Raw genomic sequence first — 24,294 nt, 5'->3', positions numbered from 1 at the left:
AGTACCTGAGATACCTGAGTCTATAGCCTATAGCCTGTGGTGCATTGAATTCTTGCCTGGCATCGCTACTATCCTACTAATGGCCCTGCCATTTCTGCTCAGCAGCCTGTCGTCAACTTGAGCTAGTCATGGCGGCAGCTCTCCCGGCTTGCCTGCTATTGTTCATGATTCTTTACCCATTGTTTGGACTGTGTTCACCTCTTCCCTTGCCTCATTGTGTCTTGTCTGTTTGTTAATAATTCAGAGTAACTCATTCTGTGCTTGAGTCCTCTCTCATAGATCCCTGACTATATATATATATATATATTATGCTGACAACACACTCACCTTTTGAACATGGAGGAACATCACAACTCTGAACAGCAGCAGCTACATCAGTACATACATACTTTTGTATTATACATTTATTGTTGTAGAAATGTTACATGTAAACTGAATATTCTTGTCATGGAAGAGCAATAGGAAGATATGTGTTAGAAGACATAGAGTGTGTAAAAATGAACACGCAACAAGTACATGCAACACATTTCTGCACAAATACAATTGTTCATTTTCTTCTTGTGTTCTACAGGATTGACATTTCACAGTAAGTTTTTAGCTACTGTCTGAATCTGTGTTTAAAAAGCTCAGTGTGATCCACAAGAGCATAAAACTGACATCTTGTATAGAATATAATCAGTTAGTCAACAAAAAAGTAGAAAAAAAAACCCATTACATTTGTATACAATGAATATTATGGTGAAAAAACACCTACACATTTTGACCAGTTAAATTTTCACAATTTCAATTTTGGTGCCATTGGCCATTTACTGGCACAATAACTCGATTTTGATGCATGAATTAAATGTTTTGGGCGAGTTACTCATTTTGCAGGCATCCAATAAAGTTGTGATGTTCAACCCCACTTAGAGTTTAGAGAATCTTAAGACTGCTTTGAAAAATGTGCCAAAGCGATTGAGAAAAACTGTGAAAACACAAAAGGCAACAGTATAGTTATACTATGTATTTGAGGGGTAAGATATTCAACAGGGAACATATCATATATTTTGATCAACATGACATAAGCAATTGATAATGTAGGAAACAGTGGACACTTGTAGGCTATAATCAATTGCATTAATGTGCCAAAGCATTTGCAATTTGTTCAAAAGAATGATAAATTGTTTTATGATGTGCACAAATGGCTAGATGAGGTGACGGTTGAACAAGTAGTTTTGACAATTTCAGTTGTGATCTGAGAAATGAACCAAAGCGACTGAGAAAAAACTAATGGCAGACATACAATTTAATATAACTTTGAGTATGAGAGGATTCGTACTGCCATTTAACATAAGTTGGAGTTTGTTTGTCAATTTTAAGAAAAAAAGAAACATTTAATAGTATTAATATATAATGTATTAATGATGTTGATGGTGTTAATGTATAACTTTGTAAATGGCAGATAGAAAATATAGCAAATTTAACAATAAATAAGGTTGGCTTATGTAAAATGTGCTATAGATGGTATCAATGTAGGCTATGCGTTGTATATTAATAATACTGATCGATTGCTGTTTAATTATTATAACTAATAATGTATTTTTTCCACTTACAGAATTAAAAATAACTGCAAGAAACTTGCAGTCAACTGAAGTCAACCTCTCAGCTGTTCTAACGTTTCTGACCCGGCTCCTTGACACGCGCATGCGCAGATCCAGCCACTAGTGTACAGACAGACTGGTAGTGCGCATGCGTGTAATGGACACGCACAGTTCAAGTTTTTTTGTGAAGTGCGCAGAACACTTTCCAAACAAAACAGTGCAGCCGAGGCGTCACGACCGACTTCTGACAGTTTCCGAATCTAATTTAGCACAATTTTGTGAGCTTTACTTTTGAAAAACAGTGTTTTAAAATAGTATGATCAAGATGACAGTGACTTTGGGTGTATTAACAAGAAAGTAACGTTAGCGAATCCCGATCATGACCGAAGTGTCAGATTGTTTGGGTGCGAAGCAGCTGATGGGAAGCGATAGACGGGTCCAGTTCTCCTGTACTGTAGAGATCCACGGCGCACAGACAGATCCCTGACACCCTCAACTCACCCGTGGTGGATTTACTGAGCTGCTTTCAACTTTAGACGAGCGATGGAAAGCGTTGGAAAATACGAGTTCACCAGGAAAGATTTGATAGGACACGGCGCTTTTGCGGTGGTGTTCAGAGGAAGACATAAACAGGTAACAGTTAAGTTGTACATTTCTGTTTGTATCACAATATGCAAATATTCATTCTACACGACTGCCATAAAGTGAAATGATCTCTTTATCCATAGAAACATAATTTTGAGGTCGCGGTGAAATGCATTAACAAGAAAAATCTCGCCAAATCACAGTCGCTCTTAGGAAAAGAAATCAAGATATTAAAGGTGAGTTTCCTGGTTAGACGTTTGTTTGTGTGTATTTTCTAAAAGTATATATTCTCACAGATATAAGTTAGTTAAACATGTCGAAAATATGTGACTTCTAACGTTACAAGGCTAGTGACGTTTAGCTATTGATATAAACAATGGTTTAGCAAATATCATCACCTCTTATAGCAGTTACATGAGCTGCTGACTAATGTAGTGAATCCCGTGTGTGTTTTCGCCAGGAGCTGAAACATGAGAATATTGTCAGTTTACTGGACTTTCAGGTATGTAACTGCTTACTATTTGCTATAACTCGTGAGAATTTAGTTATTCGGGGTATATGTCTAGCCTACTGTGTTATTTTAAGTGGTTTCTAATCTAATAAAACAGTTTTCCTGAGGATATTTATAACTCGAATATCGCATGGCTTTGGTGTTGACATTATGGGTGCAGTTCCCTTCATCTGATTGGTTAAACCTTAAACCCCGCCCACTGATGTCACACACTGTTTATTAGCAGCTTTAGCCACTCATCCATGGTGAATAGATGTTGACTATATATGACTGACTCACCATGAGTAATGATTTCATGTTGCAGTATCTTGCATCAGAAATGAAACCATCAGATCTCTCTGTGATATCAAGGTGGGCAGAGGAAATTGATAAACCCTCCAACTAAATTTCATACCTCTTGTGGCAGAAGTACTAAAAATAAACAGGCGAATGGCTCACGAAACAATGGCAGCCATGACAGATGTCTATGTCTATTGAAGTATACACCTAACACCTGTGCATGCATTAGCCAGCACCTGCCAGCCCAGCTCACCCCTTTTAACCGACTGTCTCTATCATTTGCATACAGAACAGACGTTGTCTGATGTAGGATTCCCTTATCATGAATAGAGGACTGGACTGGATTCCAGGCAGTCGAGCTTATCTGATGGCAGGTGGTTGTCTCAGGTGTAGAGAGCTTAAGAAACTTAACACAGTGGGTTACACCTTCGATCTTGCGGTGTTGTGCCCTTCAGCAAGTATAACAGGTTTACTTCAAATTGTTTGTAGTGTTATATTCTATTCTAAATTGGGGTTTCCCATTGGATTTGTGAGGGAACTGTAGGGGTTACTGAATTGATGAAAACCTATTCAGTCATTCAATTAAAATAAGTAAATTATGTGAAAATATTTGAAAATATTGTATAGGTCAAAGGGTTGGGCTGACATTTCCCTGTTGTAAATTAAGGTACAGTTAAAGTTGTATTTTATGCAACTTTTAGTACATTTAGTGCACTCCACTACACAAGGCACCTACTCCCAGATTTTCCTTTACGATGGTAACTTTTTTAAACGAATTGCAGCTGAATGGACTGGATTGTATAGTTAGTCAAGCCTCTCACCACATTATCCTTTGAGAATGACCTGACAGTGAACGCGCACAAATAATTCATGCTTGCTCCATTACACCTCACGCACTGCAAGGACTGACACAGGAGCATTTGATACTAAACAAACCTGCAATTATAGGACCACCACCTTTGACTGGCTCCAATATCGGTCCAATCTTCATCTGGGCAGCATTTATAGTAATTGTCATGGGTTTGTCCAGCTGGGTTGATCAGCTGTTCAGCAGACGGCCGCCAGGCATTGGATTCACCTGACAGCACAATGTGCACCAGGTGGCTGGCTGCTGCCCTGCATGAACGCCGAACAATAGCACAAGAAAATGACACTTATGCTTAGTCAGTGAAACCCAACCCTCGACCCCATCCCGCACTCACGGAAACATGCTGTGGAACAGCTTTGAGTTTAACGATATTTGTTTTAAGCTTTATGTTGTTTCAGTCTTTTGTTGTTGAGAAACACCTTTGTATTGAATGCTCATGCTGATGGATCATAATGTTTTGTCTTCTCCATGGCCTTGTAAATACGTCTAGAGAAGATAATTTGAGTGTATTTTGTCCTGTGTGTGGTCTTTAGCCTTGGGCTTTACCTAGTTTACTTTGCATTACCGCTGATGGCCTGGTTTCATTCCTCATGGATTCTGCACAGGCACACACACAGGAAGCTTAACGTTAAGCCTTTATCCACAGTAATTGTGTCACACTTATAAAATTAGCTGTTACGCAACTTTGAAGTCATAATGGTTTGTTGTCTTTCATAAAACAAGTTTTATGTAATATGTTATTAAAACACGCTCCTCCCAGTGTCCAGTCACGCCGGCCGGCCGCTGATTTGTATCATGTTAGTCAGCTGTGGGTAATGACACCTCCTGCTTCTGTCCCGACTGCTGTAACACGCAGGGCCTGCATGGAAATTGTCCAAATAGGACTTTTGTTGCACAACAAGTTGGCTATGTTCATACCTCGTTCAAATGGGTCACCATGGCACTTTACTTGCGTGGACATATTGATCAGCTCCATTAATCCTTTCAGGATCAGAATTTCTACATTGAACTTCATTGGCATGGATGGGCAACAAACCACTTAAAATCCATACTGGGTTGGATTATGCACGCTAGGGGTCAAAGGGCATTTTTAAGGTGGTTTCTCCTAGTGACTACTGCACATTAAGAGGCTCTCAAAGTTCATGATTTGGCCAGTGAAGAGCATGATGTTGCACTCAGTGTGCATTTAATTTGTGCACTGATTAGCATAAAAACATAGGCTAATCTGTTCTGTTCTGTAGTATGAAATTGAAACGTCTGGCATACAGATTTTGGGTTTCCCAAAAGCATCGTTAGCCAACTATGGTCTTAAGTTCTGTCGTTATCAGCATAGTTAAACGTGTCTGTGTTTCCCGAAACCATAGTTCTAACGAACATTCGCAAACAGCATCGCAAAGTTGTGTGGAACGACAGATCTCGACCTGTGGTTAGAAGCACAGTTTCTTGTTTGCATGACATGTGTACTCAATAAATCCTTATCTTGAGCAAAATAAGCAAGCTGACATTAAGTACAATCTGTATCTTTTATTTGGAATACATACAAATGTCATTTATGTCATTTAGTTTGTCAAGAGATTAAAAGCACCGTTTTTGAAGAGTGCGCATGTGCGGACGTGCTAGTACGTAAGAACGAGCCTATGATTGGATCTGGAAATAAAGCAAAATAACTGAAAATAATTAGAAATATTCCTCAGATGCCATGTCCGTAATTTATTGCAAAACATCTAGCATTAATTAGATCTCAAACAGATTCATTAAAAGTTATTACTCCACCACGTGCATGACATTATTAACCAACATGGTTGAACGACCAATTTACGACAATATGGTTTCGGGAAACAGTCGTGACTAGCTAGTTGACTATGGTAGTTAAGCAGCGAGTTACGTCGTTGTACGGGAAACGCACCCCAGAATGGTTTGAAATGTGCTCAAACATATATTATCATCAAATATGCACGTTAGGAAGTCCACACAATTATAATACTCAATAATAATATTCAACAATAATAACAGTGGCGTTAATAATTGTGAATCAGTAAGTAATTGGTTTATATTATTATAAATAATATTACTTTTATATTTTTTATTTATACAATTTAGTTAGTCATTCTTTTCAGTAATTATTATTGTTATTAATGATTTTTTGGGATTTAATAAATGAAATATATCTGATAAGAAGGTTTTTTTTAGCTTCAATTGTGCACTCAGCTTTAGAGATGAACTAAAGCTATTTCATCACTTTTGTGTGCTTCATTTGTCCTCCCTCAAGCAACAATTGAGAGTTTTCACAAAATAAAAGATAGCTATTTTAAACTCAAATGCAAAAGGAAAAAATTCTCACAGCCCAAGGTACTTGGAGACGTTAATCAAATAAAACCTGTCATGCAGACACTTATTGTGATTTGTATTGCTTGCAAGCACATGCTATAATAACACACTATTGATAGAAGGCTTAGGTAAGTGTAGGCTTTGTATGATGACTCACTGGCATCTAGTGTGTGTCCAGCCAGAGGCCTGTCCTGATCTAGACAATATAGAGTTCCTGCCACGGCTGTCATATGGCATGTTTCTGGGTGTTTCTTGCATATAATCAATTGTAAATATTGAATGTCTCTGTCTGCAGGAGATATCGGGATGTGTCTATCTTGTCATGGAGGTGAGTCCAGATGGCATGCTGCACCTCTCACATACCCACCGTAAACCTCAAAATAGAATTTGTGCGAAGTAGAGGGAAATCAGAGGTCAAATTTCACTGTTCCTTGCAGGATGTCCTTTATGCAAAGCTTAATTCACACTTCTGTGTTATTATTGTCAGCATAGCCATTTGAAGCCCTGGTGTTATTGTGATTACTCTCTCTTCCGGTGAGAGTTTGTTTTGTGTTAACTGTACACTTACAGTGTTTGACTGTCTCCTCTTACAGTACTGCAATGGAGGAGACCTTGCAGAGTATTTACACTGTAAGTACACTAACCTCATTTCAATATGTCTTTCACTATTATGTGTGCCTTGTATCTGTCCTTGTTGTGTGAACGCACAAATTAGGCACTTAAGATTTTTTTGAACTATTATAACAGGTGAGGTGTCTTGTTTTTTCCATGTTATTATACCTCCATGCATGGTTTATTTCTGTTGCCTAGTCAGAGCAGACATACTTCAGTGCAGAATCTTTACACAGACTTTGGAGGAGCACTGAGGCTCCATAACACAACAAAGATTTGAACCTGTATGCTGAAGATGACAAATTCAGATGCATCAAGAATGAATGCACCCGTTACCCGCCACAGTTGATCTTTACCCGCATTTGGCGGGTTGGCGGGTGTTCATTTCAAACCCTGATTATATTTGTGTTCAACAGAACTCATACGGGTTTGGAACAACTTGAACGCGAGTAAGTGATGACAAAAAAATGTTGGGTGGCAAAATTTGACACAATTTTTCAACTATTCCTTTAAGACCAAAGTCCGTTTCTCAAAGGTTGAAGCTTTAAACTTGCTTTGGACTTGGACTTGCTCTTGAAACTGCAGATATATTCACAAACAAACAACTCTCCTGATCTTTCCTCAGAAGGATAATTCAGGACCTCTGAGAATAGCTTAGTTTCACACATGTGCTGCCACAAATAGAGCCTCTTTGGAAGTGGTCTCACCCACACACACACACTTCGGGGTTCCAATACATTTTCATCTAACCATAAACTTTTCAGCGTGGCTATATTTAACATGTTTGCATTGGCCACTCTTTTTTAAGCCATCAGACATGTAGCGTTGTTCAGCTTTAGATTCATGCCAGCCTCATCAGGGGCCGTGTTTGCCTTCACCCGCTCACCTCTTACCACAGATTCACTGGCACAACACCAAGATCCCCTGCTGAAACTCAAACCAGGGCCTGACCTCATTCACCTGCCAGTCTGTTATCTGCCCTCTCCTGCAGTGGAAAAACATGAAGGCTAAAAATAAGACTACATGAAACCAGCATGTTTTGAGTGGAAGGAAAGAGGTACACTGGGAGAAGGGGGGCATGGGCTTTTGGAGGTGGATGGTAGCTGGACATTTTGTTTTTGATGGATTGCTACCTCTGATGTAATATCCCACAATTCAAAGATATATATATTATATTCTAATTAGGCCTAAGTAATTATTAAACTATATAACTTTTTCTTCATAGCTAAAGGCTCTCTGAGCGAGGACACGATCCGTGTGTTACTGCAGCAGTTGGCGGGAGCCATGAGTGTTTTAAGGAGTAAAGGCATCATTCACCGTGACCTAAAGCCCCAAAACATTCTCCTTTCGTACAGCACAGGTCGCAGGGCCAATCCCAACAACATCTGCATCAAACTGGGTGAGTGCTCTGGGTCAAAGTACACAGTTTCTACTAAAAGAAACAAAGACTGGTCATGGATCAGTATGTACTGATTATGAGACACTGAGATTATGAGTTATCAGGTTTGGCAGTCGTTGGCTGTGGTGTTTTTGTTCTTGTGTTATGACTGCGGTTTGTTTTAGGTGTTTACGACGTTGTTCTGTTTGCTCTTGAGCGTTATGTAGACACTGTGTGTCACTACACAGCTGTGTAAAGTCAAACAACTAAAAGACACTGACTGTAAACATTCGTGCACCATCTTCCACTACCAAAACATGCTCCCAAATGTAGTCCTTAGCACCAAACACTGATTTTCCTTTCTATCTCTCCCTTTAGCCGATTTTGGCTTTGCACGTTATCTGCAGGGAAACACGATGGCTGCCACGCTCTGTGGCTCTCCTATGTACATGGTGAGTATTTGACTTCAAAACTTTCATGTTCTGTATTATCCAAATGTTCAGGAACAGGCTGCAGGATTAATGCAGGAATAAGAAGTTGACGATACTTGGACGTTTTGTTCTACAACATAAATTACAGACACTCATATTGAAAAGGCATATTTTGAAGCTGTTATGTTTATTATTATTTTTTTAAATGTACTGTATGTTCCTACTAAGTATCTAGATAAGAATGTTTGGGGTGTGAGTGTGTGTAATTTACATTGTAGAACAAAATGCCCAAGTATCGTCAACTTATGTTTACCACAAACCTTATTTTACTCCTAAATTGAAAAACACTATTATAAAAACCAATAGGAAAATCTTGAGGGAACCACTGGTGACTTAGTCGTCCGGGTTTTGACGTCATCCCTGCGCCACTCTATTGGTTGGATGGTTGTGGTTTGCTATTGGTTGATCTCATGATCTCATTGGTTGATCTCATTGATCTCATTGGTTGATCTCATTGATCTCATGTCATGCAAGGGATGCCGTTTCAAGAGGGAAGGGAAGTTATTTTGACTAAAGATTGCAAGGGCACATGAACACAAAACAAATATGATGTGCACAGATAAATAATTTATAATAAACACTGCAATATTCCATAAGAAACTTTAATTGCCCATTTCGTGGTGACTTTAAAGCTTCTCTTTTGTTGGCAACAATTGGTTTATAAGCGCTTCTCATTACAAGTATTGGGAAGATGTTGGACCATGTTGTGCTGAGACACTGAAAACACTGGATCATGAGCTGCTGTCGTGTAAAAGAACACAGTGCCACGCTTTACTCTGAAACACACAGTCACAGCCTTTAGTGATTTGATAATCACACTAAATCATACTACGATTTCGATTTTATTTCAATTAATTGTTCAGCCCTACAGGAAAGTATGCCATATTAAAGTACTGCTTTTACTTGACTTGTTCGAAAAACAGCAGCCACGTATTAGATATTCTGACTTACTCTGTATGACTTGACTTACTCCATATGTTTTTGAGTACTACTTGTCTTGCTCAACTTTACAGGCTCCTGAGGTCATCATGTCACAGAATTATGATGCCAAAGCTGACCTGTGGAGCGTAGGGACCATCATCTACCAGTGCTTGACTGGCAAAGCCCCATTTCAGGTCAGTGACACGCACACACACAGCACAAAAACAACAAGTTGTATGACCCAAAGAGAGAAAGCTTGTTTTAACCTGTCACATGCACACTCACATCTCTCTCTCTCTCTGTTATTGTTATTGTTATTCACTGAAAATCATTACAGACTTGTTTTTAGGGGAACTCTCCCATTAAATATTTATTTTCTCCTCAGAAGAATGTGTCTAAACCACTAAAAACAGATTCAGTATGAGATATTGTTGAATAAAATAGCTATTTACCAAGTTTAGGGTATTTTAGGTCTAGTATTCTGCTAATGCGAGCACACAAAGAAATACAGTACCATTCAAAAGTTTGAGGTTGTTTTTGTTGAAAGATTATTGCAATTTAATAAACATTCAGGCAAAGTCTTCAGTGTCACATCAGAAATCCAGAAAAGTATTAATTTCTTTCTTTTTTTACTAAACTCTTACTGACCCCAAACTTTTTAAAGGCAATGTGTAATAATCAAGAAAAAAATGCTATCAATGCTATCAGTTTTTACTACGTCACTACTGAAAACCTTCTGGAACCTTTTCATTGCGAAAGCTTAACTGACTGGCATCTTCGGCTATTTATGCCCTGTAGAGTGTGAAACATGATTGTGACATCTCACTGATAAACATAACCATATGCCTCTACAACTAAACACACCCTCTGGTTTACTAACAAACACTCACACCCAAACATACACACATGCCCACTCATATGGGCGGCATCTCGGGTTGCACTACTAGAACAGGGAATGGTGAAGGGAATGGTGTGTGGTGAATGTATTGCAAAATAAAAATGCATGTTTGTTCAATTATTTGCACAGTACTTCCTCTGAATATTGGCCCCAGGCTGAACATTATTAGTTTATGAGCTCCTGGGAGTCTTGTAACGTGATATCAGTCTGCAGATGGGTCAAGATGGGTCACTGAGTTCATTCAGAATAGACCAGTCGCCTCTATCCTAGCCATTGTGTTTACCTCAACCTGCATGGAAATATTACTTTTAGTGCTTGTTCCTGCAGCCACTAGAAAGCCTTTATGATTTGTAGAAACAGTCCCTCTAGTCTAAAATGTAACTTCAGATCTGGAACAAATGTTTATATCCCAAACAGCCAGAGTTTATAAAGAAGAATGTAGTAAAGCCGTGTGATGCTGCTCACAACAAACTATAGTGCAGTATAAAGTCTAAAAATATGCAAGATATTTGCCTTCAAGGTAGTGCATAGTTTTAAGTGAACCAACAACATCTAACTAGATTTGAGTGGTATTTGATCTTGTAAAAGCTGCTGTCATGATGCTGAAGTGTTTCTGGAGAGCAGTTAGAACATTGCTCAAGTATTAAGGGTCAGTTGCTTACTAGCCCAAGTCAAAAGATATTCAGATTCAGGTCCCTCCCTCATTGTAAAATCTTTTTTTTTCTTTCTTTTTTTTGCCATCCAGATGATCAGTTAATTATAATGAGGTCATGACAATTTCTCAAATTCTTTCTCTTTCTGAAATCTTTTTCCAGGCAAATACTCCTCAGGAACTGCGGCAGTTCTATGAAAGACACCGGAGCCTGAGTCCCAGGTAAGTGACCCTGAGGACTGCATGTTAGTCATCAATCAACATGATCCGGTTTAGTGTGTGCTATACAGGCGCAAAGGTCTCTGGTGTTGTAAATTTGAAAGAATTTATTTGAGAGAAATTGATACTTTTAAGGTATTCATTTCAAAGAATTCAAAGAATCCTAAGAATCCTAAAAAAAAAAGTATCTGTTTCCACAAAAATATTAAGTTTAAAACATTGTTAATAATAAGAAATGTTAATTGAGCACCATATCAGCATAGAAAGAGACTTCTTTCACAAACACGGGCAAAAGCGACCCCAAACCTTTGAATGATAGTGTACACAAGGTTTCTTTTTTCTCTTCCATCTTTCATTACTTTCCCTCTTTAAAATGAAAGCCTTATTTATTTACCTAGACTGTTGCAATGTTTGCATTCATGAGTATCGCTTTTCTACTGACTCAGTCAATAACAGAGTTACTCTGGCAACACAAAGAGCCCTTGCACAAGAATATAAACATGCACACAGAACTGTGTTGGTTGTGATTCCTGTCAGTGTCTAACACAGCACCTAAATGCTTTTCCCAGTATTCCACGTGAAACCTCCAGTCACCTAAGGCACCTTCTGCTTGGGTTGCTGCAGAGGAACCACATGGAACGCATGGACTTTGGTCAGTGGACACATACAATCACACATTTGACTTTACAAAACCCTGTAGGAATCATAAATTGACAACTTATAATAATAATAAATAAGTGATTATTGTCTATTTCAGATAAATTTTTCCACCATCCTTTCATGGAGGCCAGTACATCCATGAAGAAATGTACGATTATGATGTACATTACTTTTTTCAATCTAATCTGCTATAGCTTTGGTTACAGTAGCATTAACATCTGTTCATTGTTGCCTTAGCCTCTCCAGTGCCCGTGCCCACCTATCCCAGCTCTGGCTCTGGGAGCTCCAGCAGCGGTTCCTCCGCTCGCCTCACTCCTACTCAGGTAACACAGTAACAGCTCATGATGCATGAAATACACCTTTTTGAGGTGTATTGTGATTAGGGCTGTCACAAATTATTATTTTAGTAATGAGTAATCGGTCGATTATTTTGACGATTAATCGAGTGATCTGATTTTTTTTTTGTGTGTGTGTGTGTGTGTGTGTGGTAATAAAAATAGACATAAGCAAAGACCTAAACCTTTAATTCTTTAAATGCAAATATAACAACGAGGCAATGCTATTTGGTTCAAATAAAGGATCAAAAGCAAGTAATCATATGGTTTTATAGAACAACACTGTTAAAATACATCATATTTTACCGCAGATCAAATCCTTGTTTAATATTTGCCAAATTACATTTAATTCAAATGCTTTAATATTTGGTCACTTCTTTACAATAGAAATGCTACAGCCAGTGTAATTTCTTGAACAAGAATATGTGGACATCAAAACATGTAAACTTTTAATTATTTTGTTTTATTTTTAAATCACGATGAACAGATTGCATATTTAGAAACAAATTGATGTTTGCATAGGTTTTTAAATGATTTACCTCTCGAATCTGATGAAATTGCACACGTTGCATTCCCATATAAACGTTGTAAGCAACCCAAACTCACAGCATATGCAGAGATGGAGTTAGAGACGCTCCACACATGTAAATGATAACAGTTCATGTGCAGCAGGATTTACTGTGAACGGAGCCGCTCTGATACGCACATAATCTACACGCATATATATTAATAAACCCGCAGGACACATATTTATTGAATTGAATCGAAGCCTTCGTGATTTCACAATACCACTATACTATAGTATGGGTTTTAAATCGTTTTAATACACCATGCAGCCTTAGAAAACGGTCTTATAATGCGGTCTGTGGAATGCGCCACTTCCTATTCCGTGGCAGAAACATGCTTCCATTGGCTTCTTTCAAAAACGTACGAAACTTTTAAACAGTAATGTATATATAAAGTATTTTCTTGACAGTCTGACACTGAAGCTCTGAGGCCCCTCCCTCAAATGAACCCCACACCGTCTCCAGGTTCCCAGCTGAAAGACTCTTCCTCTGAATCTTCCTCTGAGTCCGATGAGTTCGTAATGGTGCCGGCTCAGTTCACCAGTAAGATGAGCCCTCGCACTCGTTGACCTACTTTGGATTATGTAACGAACAAACCTGCTTTTTTTGCACAAATATAACATCTCAATCTGATCACTCCTGTAGGTGAACTAGTCTCAGCAGAAGGTCAGGACAGTTTGATGCGCAGCGGGTAAGTGAGAATAGCATTTTTCCAATACTTTAAGGGTTAAAGTGACACGGCCCACACACATAGTGTATATGGTTACATGCAACATGCTTCTCAGTTCTAACCTACATAACAGATGTGCTTGCATTTTGTTTCTGTACTTAACACAATGGTTTGCATGCTTACCAGTGTCACGTGTCGTGAATATTCATTTCAAGTATGTCAGTTGACCTTTTGACCTGATGATCGTTTGTATGGTTCTGTGAAGAGGTCTGTTTATGTTTTGAAGCGTTTGTGCAATGAAGGAAGGAAGACATTATGGTCATGATAGCAAAAATTGCTTGAGTATAACGTATAACATTAGCATTTTTTTTATTTAATTTTTTGCATCTTTGTCTGTCATCTAAAGCATTCATGAGTTAAAAGACTAGTTAAGATACACGTATATACACTACCTTTGAAACGTTTGGGGTTTAGTTAGATGTTTTAATGTTTTTGAAAAAGATTATGATCACCAAGGCTGCATTTATTTGATCATAAATACAGTAAAATCAAGTAATATTGTGAAATGCTATGACAATTTAAAATACAACTTTTCTATTTTGATATATTTTAAGATGTAATTTAAACCCTGTTATGGCAAAGCCTTGGTGAGCAATAGAGTCCTTTCAAAAACATAAAAAAATCTTAATAAAGAACGTTTAGGGGAAAAAAAAATTTGAAAGGTATGAAAAACATACAATTTTTTTTATTAAAATTCATTAAAAAAAACGTATTAAAGTAAATATAAAATCTGATTTGAATAAATTATTTTAAAAATGTTTGAAGTTTGTTTATTTTTCTGCTTAGTGATACTAGGATTGAATTGATATAGAGAGTACATCAAAATGACTACAAATAAAAGTGTAACAACGAATACAGATACAAATACTCATAGAAGTATAAAAACAGATATACAAATATACAAAACATGCTCAGGAGTACAATATCACATATATTCCATTGCATAAGGGTGATGATCATATTTGGGGTCTGTGGCATGGAATCTAAAAGATTGAAAAACCCTGGTCTATATTATATAGTTGTATGCTTTAATAGCATATCAATAATGGCATAACTGTATGTGTACTATTTCTAGAAGCTCACTGCTGGGTGTCACTGCTTGTGTGGGTCAAACGCCATCATCCTCCCCGTCTGTCAGAGCCTCCCCAAGCCCCTCCAGGTACTGTGTGTGCATTAGTATGGAGATTAGCATTTAATATGACAGAGACTGTAAAAACACACACTCTCACGAGCAGCTCACACTAAACAATAGCCTTCGTTTGCTTGTGTGAAGTGAGAGACAGCTGTCTGAGCTAACGTGACCGTAGAAAGCGTACATTTTAGAGATGAAAGTAATTCACAGATCACTGGGGAACAAATGGTTTAAATGTATGTTTGTGCACATGACATACCAATCATGGTGTCTCTCTCTCTCTCTCTCTTTCTCTAGGCCTCTGGAGTCATGTGGCAGTAGTTACGCTCAGTCTGTGCCTGTTCCAGTGCCGACACAAAAACACAACTACCAGAGGATGGAGCACAAGTTACAAGTGTCTGACAGGTTGGGTTTATTTCTATCTCTCTCTCTCTCTCTCTCTCTGACATGATAAGGATACATAAATGTATAAATGTGCTCCTGAATGCCCCATGCATCAACACATGAGCTCTGTTTATGTTATTTCAGGACAGCAACACCTGTACATCACTGCTGCTCAAATGGATTTCCAACATGTGGGAGAATCAGGGCTTCTCCGGAATCAGGAGGATCAAGACCGTTTCTACCTTCCCCACAAGGTAAAGAAACCGGTTTCCCTGCAGAGCTGTGTTTTGATTTGCATACTTTACTAGTAGAGAAAGAGACTGTTGCGGCGGGGTTTTTTCAGGAAGCTGGAAATAACGAATAAAGTCAGTCCTTTTGTTTGAGTTGAGATATTCCTAATTTGCATATTCTGTTTCCAGAATTCCCACAATAATGAATAGCCTTGAAAATAAATAAATAGATACATAAATAATATTAAAATATCTATTTTAAAATTATTTTTTTTAAATATAAGAAAGATTATTAGTTATAATAATTTGTTATTTTTAGTAGTTTAAAATATTATAGTTTATTAGTATAATTAGTTATAATGTTTTCTTTTTAGTCAGTTCTTTTCATTAAATTTTAAAATTCTTAATAATTATTTAGCAAATTCGTCTGAATCAAAATCACTTTAATTACAAACACCTGGAAAGGTCATGGATAGTCATGGAAATCAGTTATTTGGTAACTAAAACTAAAACTACTATTAAAAAGTTTTCAATAATTGAAATAACACATATTAGATGAAAAAATAAAAAATGACTTACTGAAATAAAATAAGTTGGAGTTGAAGAACAAAAATTGCTAAACCTAAAACTGAAATAAAAATGAATTAAAGCTATATAGACATATTAAATAAAAGTAATAAAAATGACCAAATGACTAAAACTAAAATTAACTGAAAATATAAAAATAAAAGTTAATTCAAATTCAAAATATTTGTAAATAATATAATAGTATATTAGCATTGGTCAAAAGTGAGGAAACCATGTGTTTTTTTTCAGTGGGAAATGTTCCTGAAACACCCAGTCAGCCCCAGCCTATTGGCAGTAAGACGGGGTTGAATGCTGCAGGTGAAATACCTGTTTCACTACATATCAGTTTGATTTTTGTAAGTCTTCTTGTTCCAACTTCTCATTTTTCTCTGTCTCTGTTTGTCTCTCAGATCAACGGCCTGGTCAGGTCTCTCCTCTCTTCACTGACCTGACAACCTTAGACACAACCCTGACTCACAGACTCAAAGGTCATCAGCACAGCCCAGAATCTGTAGTGCACAGAGTGAGTAACTGTTGCTGGCTAATCAGGGAATGACAGAACATAAACACAAAAAACAGCTCTACCGCCATAGTGTGTAAACCACAGGTGTTCCTGTATAGAGCAGGGAGTCAATAGATTTTGCAATGAATTCAACACAGACCTTGTATAACACATGTTTACTTTAGTTAAAACACATTCAACTGAGAATTTGATCAAATATGTAGGTATAATTATATATTGTCAGTACCGTTCAAAAGTTTGGGGTCAAAATTAATACTTTAATTCATCAAGCATGCATTAAATTGATCAATTTACAGTAAAGACATTTATAATGTTACAGAAGATTTTTATTTCAAACAAATGCCGTTCTTTCTATTCATCAAAGAATCTTGGGGAAAAAATGTGTCTCGGTTTCTACAAAAACATTAAGCAGCACAACATTGATAATAATAAGAAATATTTCTTGAGCACCAAATCTGCAATTAGATTGATTTCCAAAGGATCATGTGACACTGAAAACTGGAGTAATGATGCTGAAAATTCAGCTTTGCATCACGGGAATAAATTACATTTTAAATATACTTTAAAATAGTTTTATTAAATAGTAATAATATTTCTTTAGATTACTGTTTTATTGTTTTTTTTTTATTATTATCTTACTGGCCCCAAACTTTTGAATGTTAGTTAGTTAACCTTTATTGCAAAAAAAAAAGAACCAAAAATGGTAATACTGAGACATAATTTCTATATACACTATATAAACCACACTAAATTAAAGGCACAGCTAATTGTAACATTCATTATAATGGGCTTATGTGATTTATGTGAAGTTAAGATATAATATTTATATTTTTACCCATAAAAATATTTAAAATGATGGCTTTCAATTATTCTGTAATGTTGAATGGCTATAATTACTCATTTCATCCCCAGAAATTGAGTACAATTTTTTTATTTAAAATATACCATCTTTATGTTGAGTCTACAGTAATTTGTATATTCAGTGTGAAAATATGTATTACTATACACAAATATTTTAAAACTTTTAATGTTAGGTGTGATTAATTACAGAAAAATGTGTGATAAATTAGTTTTTGTTTTTAAATCAGTTAACAACACTAAAACATACATTTGACTATTTTTCATTTCAGTGGGATTTGTATCGGCGGCCTGTCTCTGGTCAAACTCCATGTACGGCGCTGGTTCAGCGAGGCCTGACCGCCCGAACCAAGACCTTGTCTGACCTGAAAGATCTGGCACAGTACCCGGCTACAAGGCCCCGTGTGCCACTTCTCAGGCCAGCGGAAAGAAGGGACATGGTCAAAAGGTATTAGTCAATAAGGCTTTAGTCCAGGGTGAAGAAAGCTTGTGACACATTAGTGCTATATTTCATAATCGGCACTGGATTCACTACAGTGAAAGATGAGTTTTTCCCATAGAGCTGTGGTTATGAGTCATTTGTGTTGTAGGTCATTAAGTACCGGCCGTCTCTCAGATAAGCTGCTGAAGGCTGTGTTCGGACATCAACTTGACAGGGGCAGCTGTGAGAGCTTAAATTCAGAGAAACCCATGGACACAACAGGTATGAGCTCATGCTAACAGTGATGTTAGCCACTCAACAAAAGACAAGCTTTAAAGTCAGCATGAAACAAGTTGCGGTAGTCTTTTTATCCCTGTTATGAAGTTTATTTGAGTGAAACAGCTCAAACAAGAACAAAATGTAGGGTAGGACTTGGGAATTGATTGGATGGTTGAATTAGATGGTTTGCTATTGGTGTTGAAATATATAAAAGAGCTGTTTCATATCTATCCTTGAATAGTTCAACTGAATTTATTTATTTATTTGTTTTATTCTATTTACAAATGACTGGAACACTCTCTTGACCCTGTATTTAAAAGCGCCATAACTATATGCAGGTTTGTATGTACAAAGTTTATAACTATGCTATAAGTCTTACAGCACCAATTATCGTATGTCATGATAATACCTTTTTAAAGATGTTTTCTTTATATCTGTCGTTAATCATAGTCATAGATCATATTTTAAAAACATGGCATCAGGCAGGCACTTATTAAAATTAAAATTAATTCAAATTAAAATGCCATTATGTGCTGATCTCTGTAGCACCCCCTTGTGGCAGTGAGGGCATAGAGCAGGGCTCAGGCAGTCCTGCTGGAGTTGTGTTCATGCTGGGCTCTCCTGAATTCGGACACACACCTCCTCACTCTACTCGACCTAGACGCTTCTCAGGTGACACTTCCATTATTTTACTTAATGAGATTGAAAAACATGTATTGCATTTGTGTGTTATTGTATCTGTTAGACTCACAATGCATTTTCAATTCACCTCATCTGTTGTTGAAGTGGGCACTCCCAGCCCAACAAGCCCTGGCTGGACCTACGGCCATTTGCACGAGGCCTACGGTTCACCTGAGAGCCTGCGCTATGGTTACACAGATGCCATTGCAACAAACCTCAGTGAGGACGTGGCATTTGTGCCACCTGAACTGCCAGAGGAGACGCTTATGGAGGTAAAATAATTGGGCTATACATTATGTATGAAAAATACAGTCAGTCAGACAGTCAGCTGGTCATTATAAACAGTTGAGAAATAAAACGCTTGTGTACCAGTATATTGGATCCGTGCAGCTCTTAAAGTGACACAGCCTAATATTCTTGCTGCGCTGCTGTCTGTTTTAATGGTAATAAAAAAAAATCGCTCGCTACTCTTGACTGAATAACTTTTGTAACTGGATTAATGTATATTTAATTTATACAATGAAGAACATATTTTACATTTGATTACTGTTTTTCTGTACCTGAAAACTACTGTTAGACCTGCCTGAAAAGCACTGTTTATTTCAAATGCATAATTGTTTTGGTGTATTTATCTATTAATGTTGGCCTGTTGAATGTTAAATGGATACAATCCATGTTCAAAAGAAATAATTTGATGATGGAGCAATAAACTATCTAGTGTACAGTATATGCATAGTATATAGTACTGTATATGCATGCATTTTTTAATTTGCTAATTTAAAACATGATCAAAACACAAATCTATTTTAAGGGAAAAAAAGTTAAAATAAGAGAGCAAGTGACAAATACCGGTATCGGAATCGGCCAATAGTTGTTTGTTAAAATCAGTATTGTTATCTGGAGGGGGAAAAAATCCTATCAGTACCCTAATTACATTTTATAAATAACTGCTTTCTATTTAAATATATTTTAAATATATTCCTGTGATGCAAAGCTGCATTTTCAGCATCATTACTCCAGTCTTCAGTGTCACATGATCCTTCAGAAATCATTCTAATATGCTGATTTGGTGCTCAAGAAACAGTTGTGCTGCTTAATGTTTTTGTGAAAACCATGATCAATTTTCAGGATTCTTTGATGAATAGAAATTGGAAATAGAAATAGAAATATTTTTTTGTTGAACTGAAAGTTCCATCCTCTTCTTCTACACAGGAGGGGCATACAGACTTGCTGAGCCGACTGCGCTTCATTCTAGCCTTTTCCTACTGCATCACAGAGGTCGCTCGATCAAAGGACAGTGGGGAAAGGACCATGGCACTTGATGCTTCATTCTTAGAGCAGAGCATGGTGGCTGACCAGATCAGCCTGCTGAGCCATGAGTGGAGGTGAGATACTACTCATTCATGCATAAACATACACGTGTTTTATGTGTCATGTGTATGATATTACGTCACGTACACTGTGAGTGATGTGCACGTGTGTATGTAGCTCTGCAGAGCAGCTGGTCCTCTATATGAAGTGTGCCGAGCTGCTGTCCTCAGCGCTACACACAGCGATGGCCGGGATCAAAGAAGGCAAACTCTACCCATCAGGATCTGTTAAACAAGGTAAGTCACATACTCCAAGCACATAATCGCCAAAAACAGCCAACAATTTTAATGCAAAAAAACGAAACAAAACCGGTCCCACTTCATATTTTATGTCCTTAACTACTAACAAATGTTAGGTACTTTGTTGTTAGGTACTTTTGGTGAGACCAAAAGATCTCTAATTTATGCAACCAACTATATGTCATGGGGAAATTGTCCGAATTATGATTTCTGTTTGCCAAAATAATGGTTTGATAATTGCATATATGTTAACTTTTGCATTTGAACCGTTATATTAATTGTTTTGTGTTTCGTGTTTAATTTGACAGCTGAAATTTAGTTTAGTTGTGACAACTTGCCCCATACAGAGTGACTATATAATTTAAGGCATGCTATCACAGACATAATCAGTTGTGAAAACAAGATCAATAATTATTTAATGACATTTTCAATAAATAAAATACATTTAATGATACAAAGGCATTTATATGAATTTATATACAGTTACTCGCACTCACACTCAAAAATGCAAAAAATACTCCAGTCTTCAGTGTCACATGATCCTTCAGAAATCAATCTAATATGTTGATTTGGTGCTCAAGAAAAACATTGCGGTAATACTTTATTTTTAGTTTCCGTTAAACATTTTACATGTACTTACTATAGTAATAACAGTAAAGTATGCTTTACAATAAGCAATTAACCCTAATTATATAGTAAGTACATGTTGTTAATTAATATTAATCAGTATTTTATTTATAATTTGTATTACTCATATTAGATACATATACTCATGTTAGGTACAGTATTACTTAGTATTTATTTATATAATCACACTGTAACAAGGGAATTTTAATTTATTTTTATCAACATTTTTGTGAATATTGTGGGTTTTTTTAATAGAACAGGGTTTATTTGAAATAGAAATATTTTGTACCATTCTCTCTAAATGACTTTACTGTTACTTGTAATCAATCAAAAACTGTACATACTGTAACTGTATAAAACATTCATTCTGATTGGTGTGTGTGTGTGTGTGTGTGTGTTGCTTTTGCAGTAGTACGTAAGCTTAATGAGATGTATAAGGGGTGTGTGAACTCCTGCCGTTCTCTCACTGAGAAACTCCAGCTTTTCTTCAGCAGCAAGCAAAGACTGATGGACCGCATGAACAACATTACTGCTGAGAGACTCATCTACTCACACACCGTTCAGATGGTATGAACACACTCATGTTTGGTTTCTTACAATATGAGGAGAAACATCTCCGTATCTAATCTGTAATACTAATAGTATGAATTGCACTCCTCTCTTATATGATCAGGTACAGACAGCAGCGCTGGACGAGATGTTTCATCATGGAGAAACCTCTGTAGAGCGATACCATAAGGCCTTACTGCTGATGGAGGGCCTGTCTTTAATTATTACAGAGACTGCAGACATAAACAATATCAACAAATGTGAGTATGACACACCTACTCTACAGTTCTAAAGTTTGGGGTCAGTACTTATATAAAAAAAAAATTTTTTTAAGAAATTAATACTTTAGCAAGGATGCATTGATCAAACGTGACAGTGCATATATTTATAATGTTACAACGATTTCTGTTTCAAATATGAAAATAATATCATGGTTTCCACAAAAATATGAAGCAGCACAATTTGACGATATTATGCAATATTATTGAGCAGCAAATCAGCATATTAGAATGATTTCTGAAGGATCATGTGACACTGAAGACTGGAGTAATGATGCTGAAAATTCAGCTTTACCATCACATATATATTACATTTTAAAGAACTGCAAAATAAAAAAACAGTTCTGTAATAATTTTTTTTTTTTTTTTTATTAAATAAATGGAGCCTTGGTGAATATGAGATTCAAAAACATAAAAAAATCTTACTAAACTCAAACTTTTGAACAGTAGTGAAAACACACTAGTTATATAGATTGCTCATTATTCATCTCATCCAAAGACTTTATATACAAAGACAGTGCACTAATATTATTATGAATGGGAGAAAGTGAAAAGCGCAATATAGCAGAATAAGTCCTCCCTTATAAATAAAAGAGCCAATCGCCAATTAGAAGCACTAGTTGCTATAAAAACAGTCAGTGTTTCTAAGAGACGCGCGCTTATGACTGCACATGCGCATTGGCTGGTCCGGCCTAGAAAAAATGCATTGTTTGTCATGATTTGAGCATTTAGAAAAAAAAAATTAAGACAGTAGTCAGATTTCATTGGTAATTTCAGAATGGAGAATTTTATGTGTCCCCGTTTCAAAGATGGCCGTCGAGTGAAATGACTTGCCTTAAGGGACTTTGTCTCATCTCTGATGTACATTTGTTTGCCCTTTCTGTAGGTAAACAGTGTATTGAGCGGCGACTCTCCTCCCTTCAGCCCAAATGATGTGTGTGATGCATCAAACCCACAACATCTACATCTCTTTTAATCAAAGTTGCTATTTTAAATTTCGTGAAAGGAAAAACTCACACTCACCCATTCATTTAAAATGTGATACTTGGTTTCCAAAGCCAAAAACAAGGTGAGAAAAGACTTTTTCATAATAGACAGAGATGAAATCTCAATGATGGCACTTCAAGTGATGACTTTAATCTTAGCACTATGATATCAGAGACAGTGTTGGGGACTGAATGAGCAACAGCTTGGATGCTTTTCATTCAATCATACTAAAACATGCCTATAACGTTAGTCATGTTAGTAATGAAGTTACATGGAATGATCCTGTTTTGATGGGCTTATCCTACATGTTTTTGCATGATTCTGAGGAAATGATAGTTATCTGCTATAATCATTTGAAACCTCTGTGACCACCGAGCCGTTGTTGAAATAGCAGCCGGTGGTGGATGTGTAGTTGTCAGCTACAGATGTACAGCTCTAATGTGGCAATTGACCAAAAATGTGGCAAACCTTTGCAGACCTACTGATAAAGACTGTCAGTTTCATATGTTGTCATATGACGGTGGGAGAAATACTTGAGAATTGTATTAGATTAACTATCATACTGTTATTCATGTGTATGTAAAACAGCAAAGCACTTTATAAACCATTTTGCCTTCTGGATTCCTGAAAAGAACCACTGCAGAGAAAGCAAGCCTTCGATGTAATGGCTCATTTCAGTTTAATTAACACCTGAAAGTCAAAGAAAATGCAATAAGAAAATAGTCAATAGCTTGTGTGTAGCATTTTATATTTTTCTGTTTTTAATTGTCAGTCTGAAAGTGATGTTTAAGTTTTCAGTTTGCTTTCGAATCTTTTGCAAGTAAATGACTTTTGCACATTTTGCTGGGATGACAGTCTCTTTTTGTAGTGATATGGTAGTGCCTTAAATAACCTAACTGGTTTAATCCCACTGGACACTCAAAACAAATCTGAGACTTCAAATCTGAGAGCAATCTGTTTTTTCAGAATTTTCATATCATGTTTGTTCATTACTTGCACTATTTTTGCATTTTCCGATGGCAATGACTCTAAAGGTGTTTTTTTTTTCATATCAAGGTGTTCTTAAGGCATTTAGTCAGAAATGTATGGTAGAATTATGCACATGAGACTTTTTAAAATAATAATTATGTTAAACTGAGGACAATGAACTCTTTTGTATATGTTGTTACAGTATTTATGATGTGTTTTCTGATGTTTTTGTCTTTTTATTTCCATTTGCAGAAGCCAAAAATAAGAGCAGAATGCATGTGGTATGGGTGTGTGTGTGTGTGTGTGTATTCGAATAAATTTCACTTTTATATGTACTCTGTGTATGTTGATTAATTTGCAAATATATTACGAAAAGCCTTTACACATTACTAGAACTTTTTTCGTAGTCAGCGTTTAAGGTATATACATGTGCAGAAAATCGCTTTTCACCTATATAAATTTCTGTGTAAAATTCTACTACATGATTAATACTCATTATCCATGCAAGGTGAGTAACGAAGGGAAGCAAAACCTACGGTAGTCCCGCCCTCGCGCATACGCTGCTCTTTCTTTCTGTGTCGTGATT

At 36.7% G+C, this 24,294-nt stretch overlaps 1 protein-coding gene across 2 annotated transcripts; it reads left to right on the top strand.

The window, feature by feature from the left end:
- The first annotated feature begins 1,745 nt into the window (after positions 1-1,745).
- On the top strand, positions 1,746-24,043 carry ulk1a (unc-51 like autophagy activating kinase 1a). Of its 2 annotated transcripts, XM_084390368.1 has the most exons (28): positions 1,746-2,213; positions 2,309-2,401; positions 2,626-2,667; positions 6,447-6,479; positions 6,745-6,781; positions 7,989-8,162; positions 8,520-8,593; positions 9,646-9,747; positions 11,267-11,325; positions 11,892-11,974; positions 12,080-12,130; positions 12,220-12,305; positions 13,294-13,426; positions 13,529-13,574; positions 14,689-14,772; positions 15,043-15,150; positions 15,274-15,383; positions 16,176-16,244; positions 16,337-16,449; positions 17,580-17,755; positions 17,898-18,010; positions 18,554-18,679; positions 18,794-18,960; positions 19,901-20,073; positions 20,177-20,295; positions 21,335-21,492; positions 21,599-21,734; positions 22,639-24,043. In XM_084390368.1, the coding sequence occupies exons 1-28, from the start codon at positions 2,124-2,126 to the stop codon at positions 22,683-22,685; spliced, it is 2,802 nt and encodes a 933-aa protein (XP_084246494.1). In that variant the 5' UTR covers positions 1,746-2,123; the 3' UTR covers positions 22,686-24,043. The 2 variants fall into 2 exon arrangements, with proteins under 2 accessions (XP_084246494.1, XP_084246495.1); XM_084390369.1 differs by lacking the exons at positions 1,746-2,213; positions 2,309-2,401; positions 2,626-2,667; positions 6,447-6,479; positions 6,745-6,781 and adding an exon at positions 7,650-7,820.
- The last annotated feature ends 251 nt before the right edge of the window (positions 24,044-24,294 follow it).

The sequence above is a fragment of the Rutilus rutilus genome, assembly GCF_951802725.1.
Source record: "Rutilus rutilus genome assembly, chromosome: 19".
NCBI classification, from domain to species: domain Eukaryota; kingdom Metazoa; phylum Chordata; class Actinopteri; order Cypriniformes; family Leuciscidae; genus Rutilus; species Rutilus rutilus.
The sequence above is the reverse complement of the archived record's forward strand: the minus strand, read 5'-3'. Positions and strand labels throughout refer to the sequence as shown.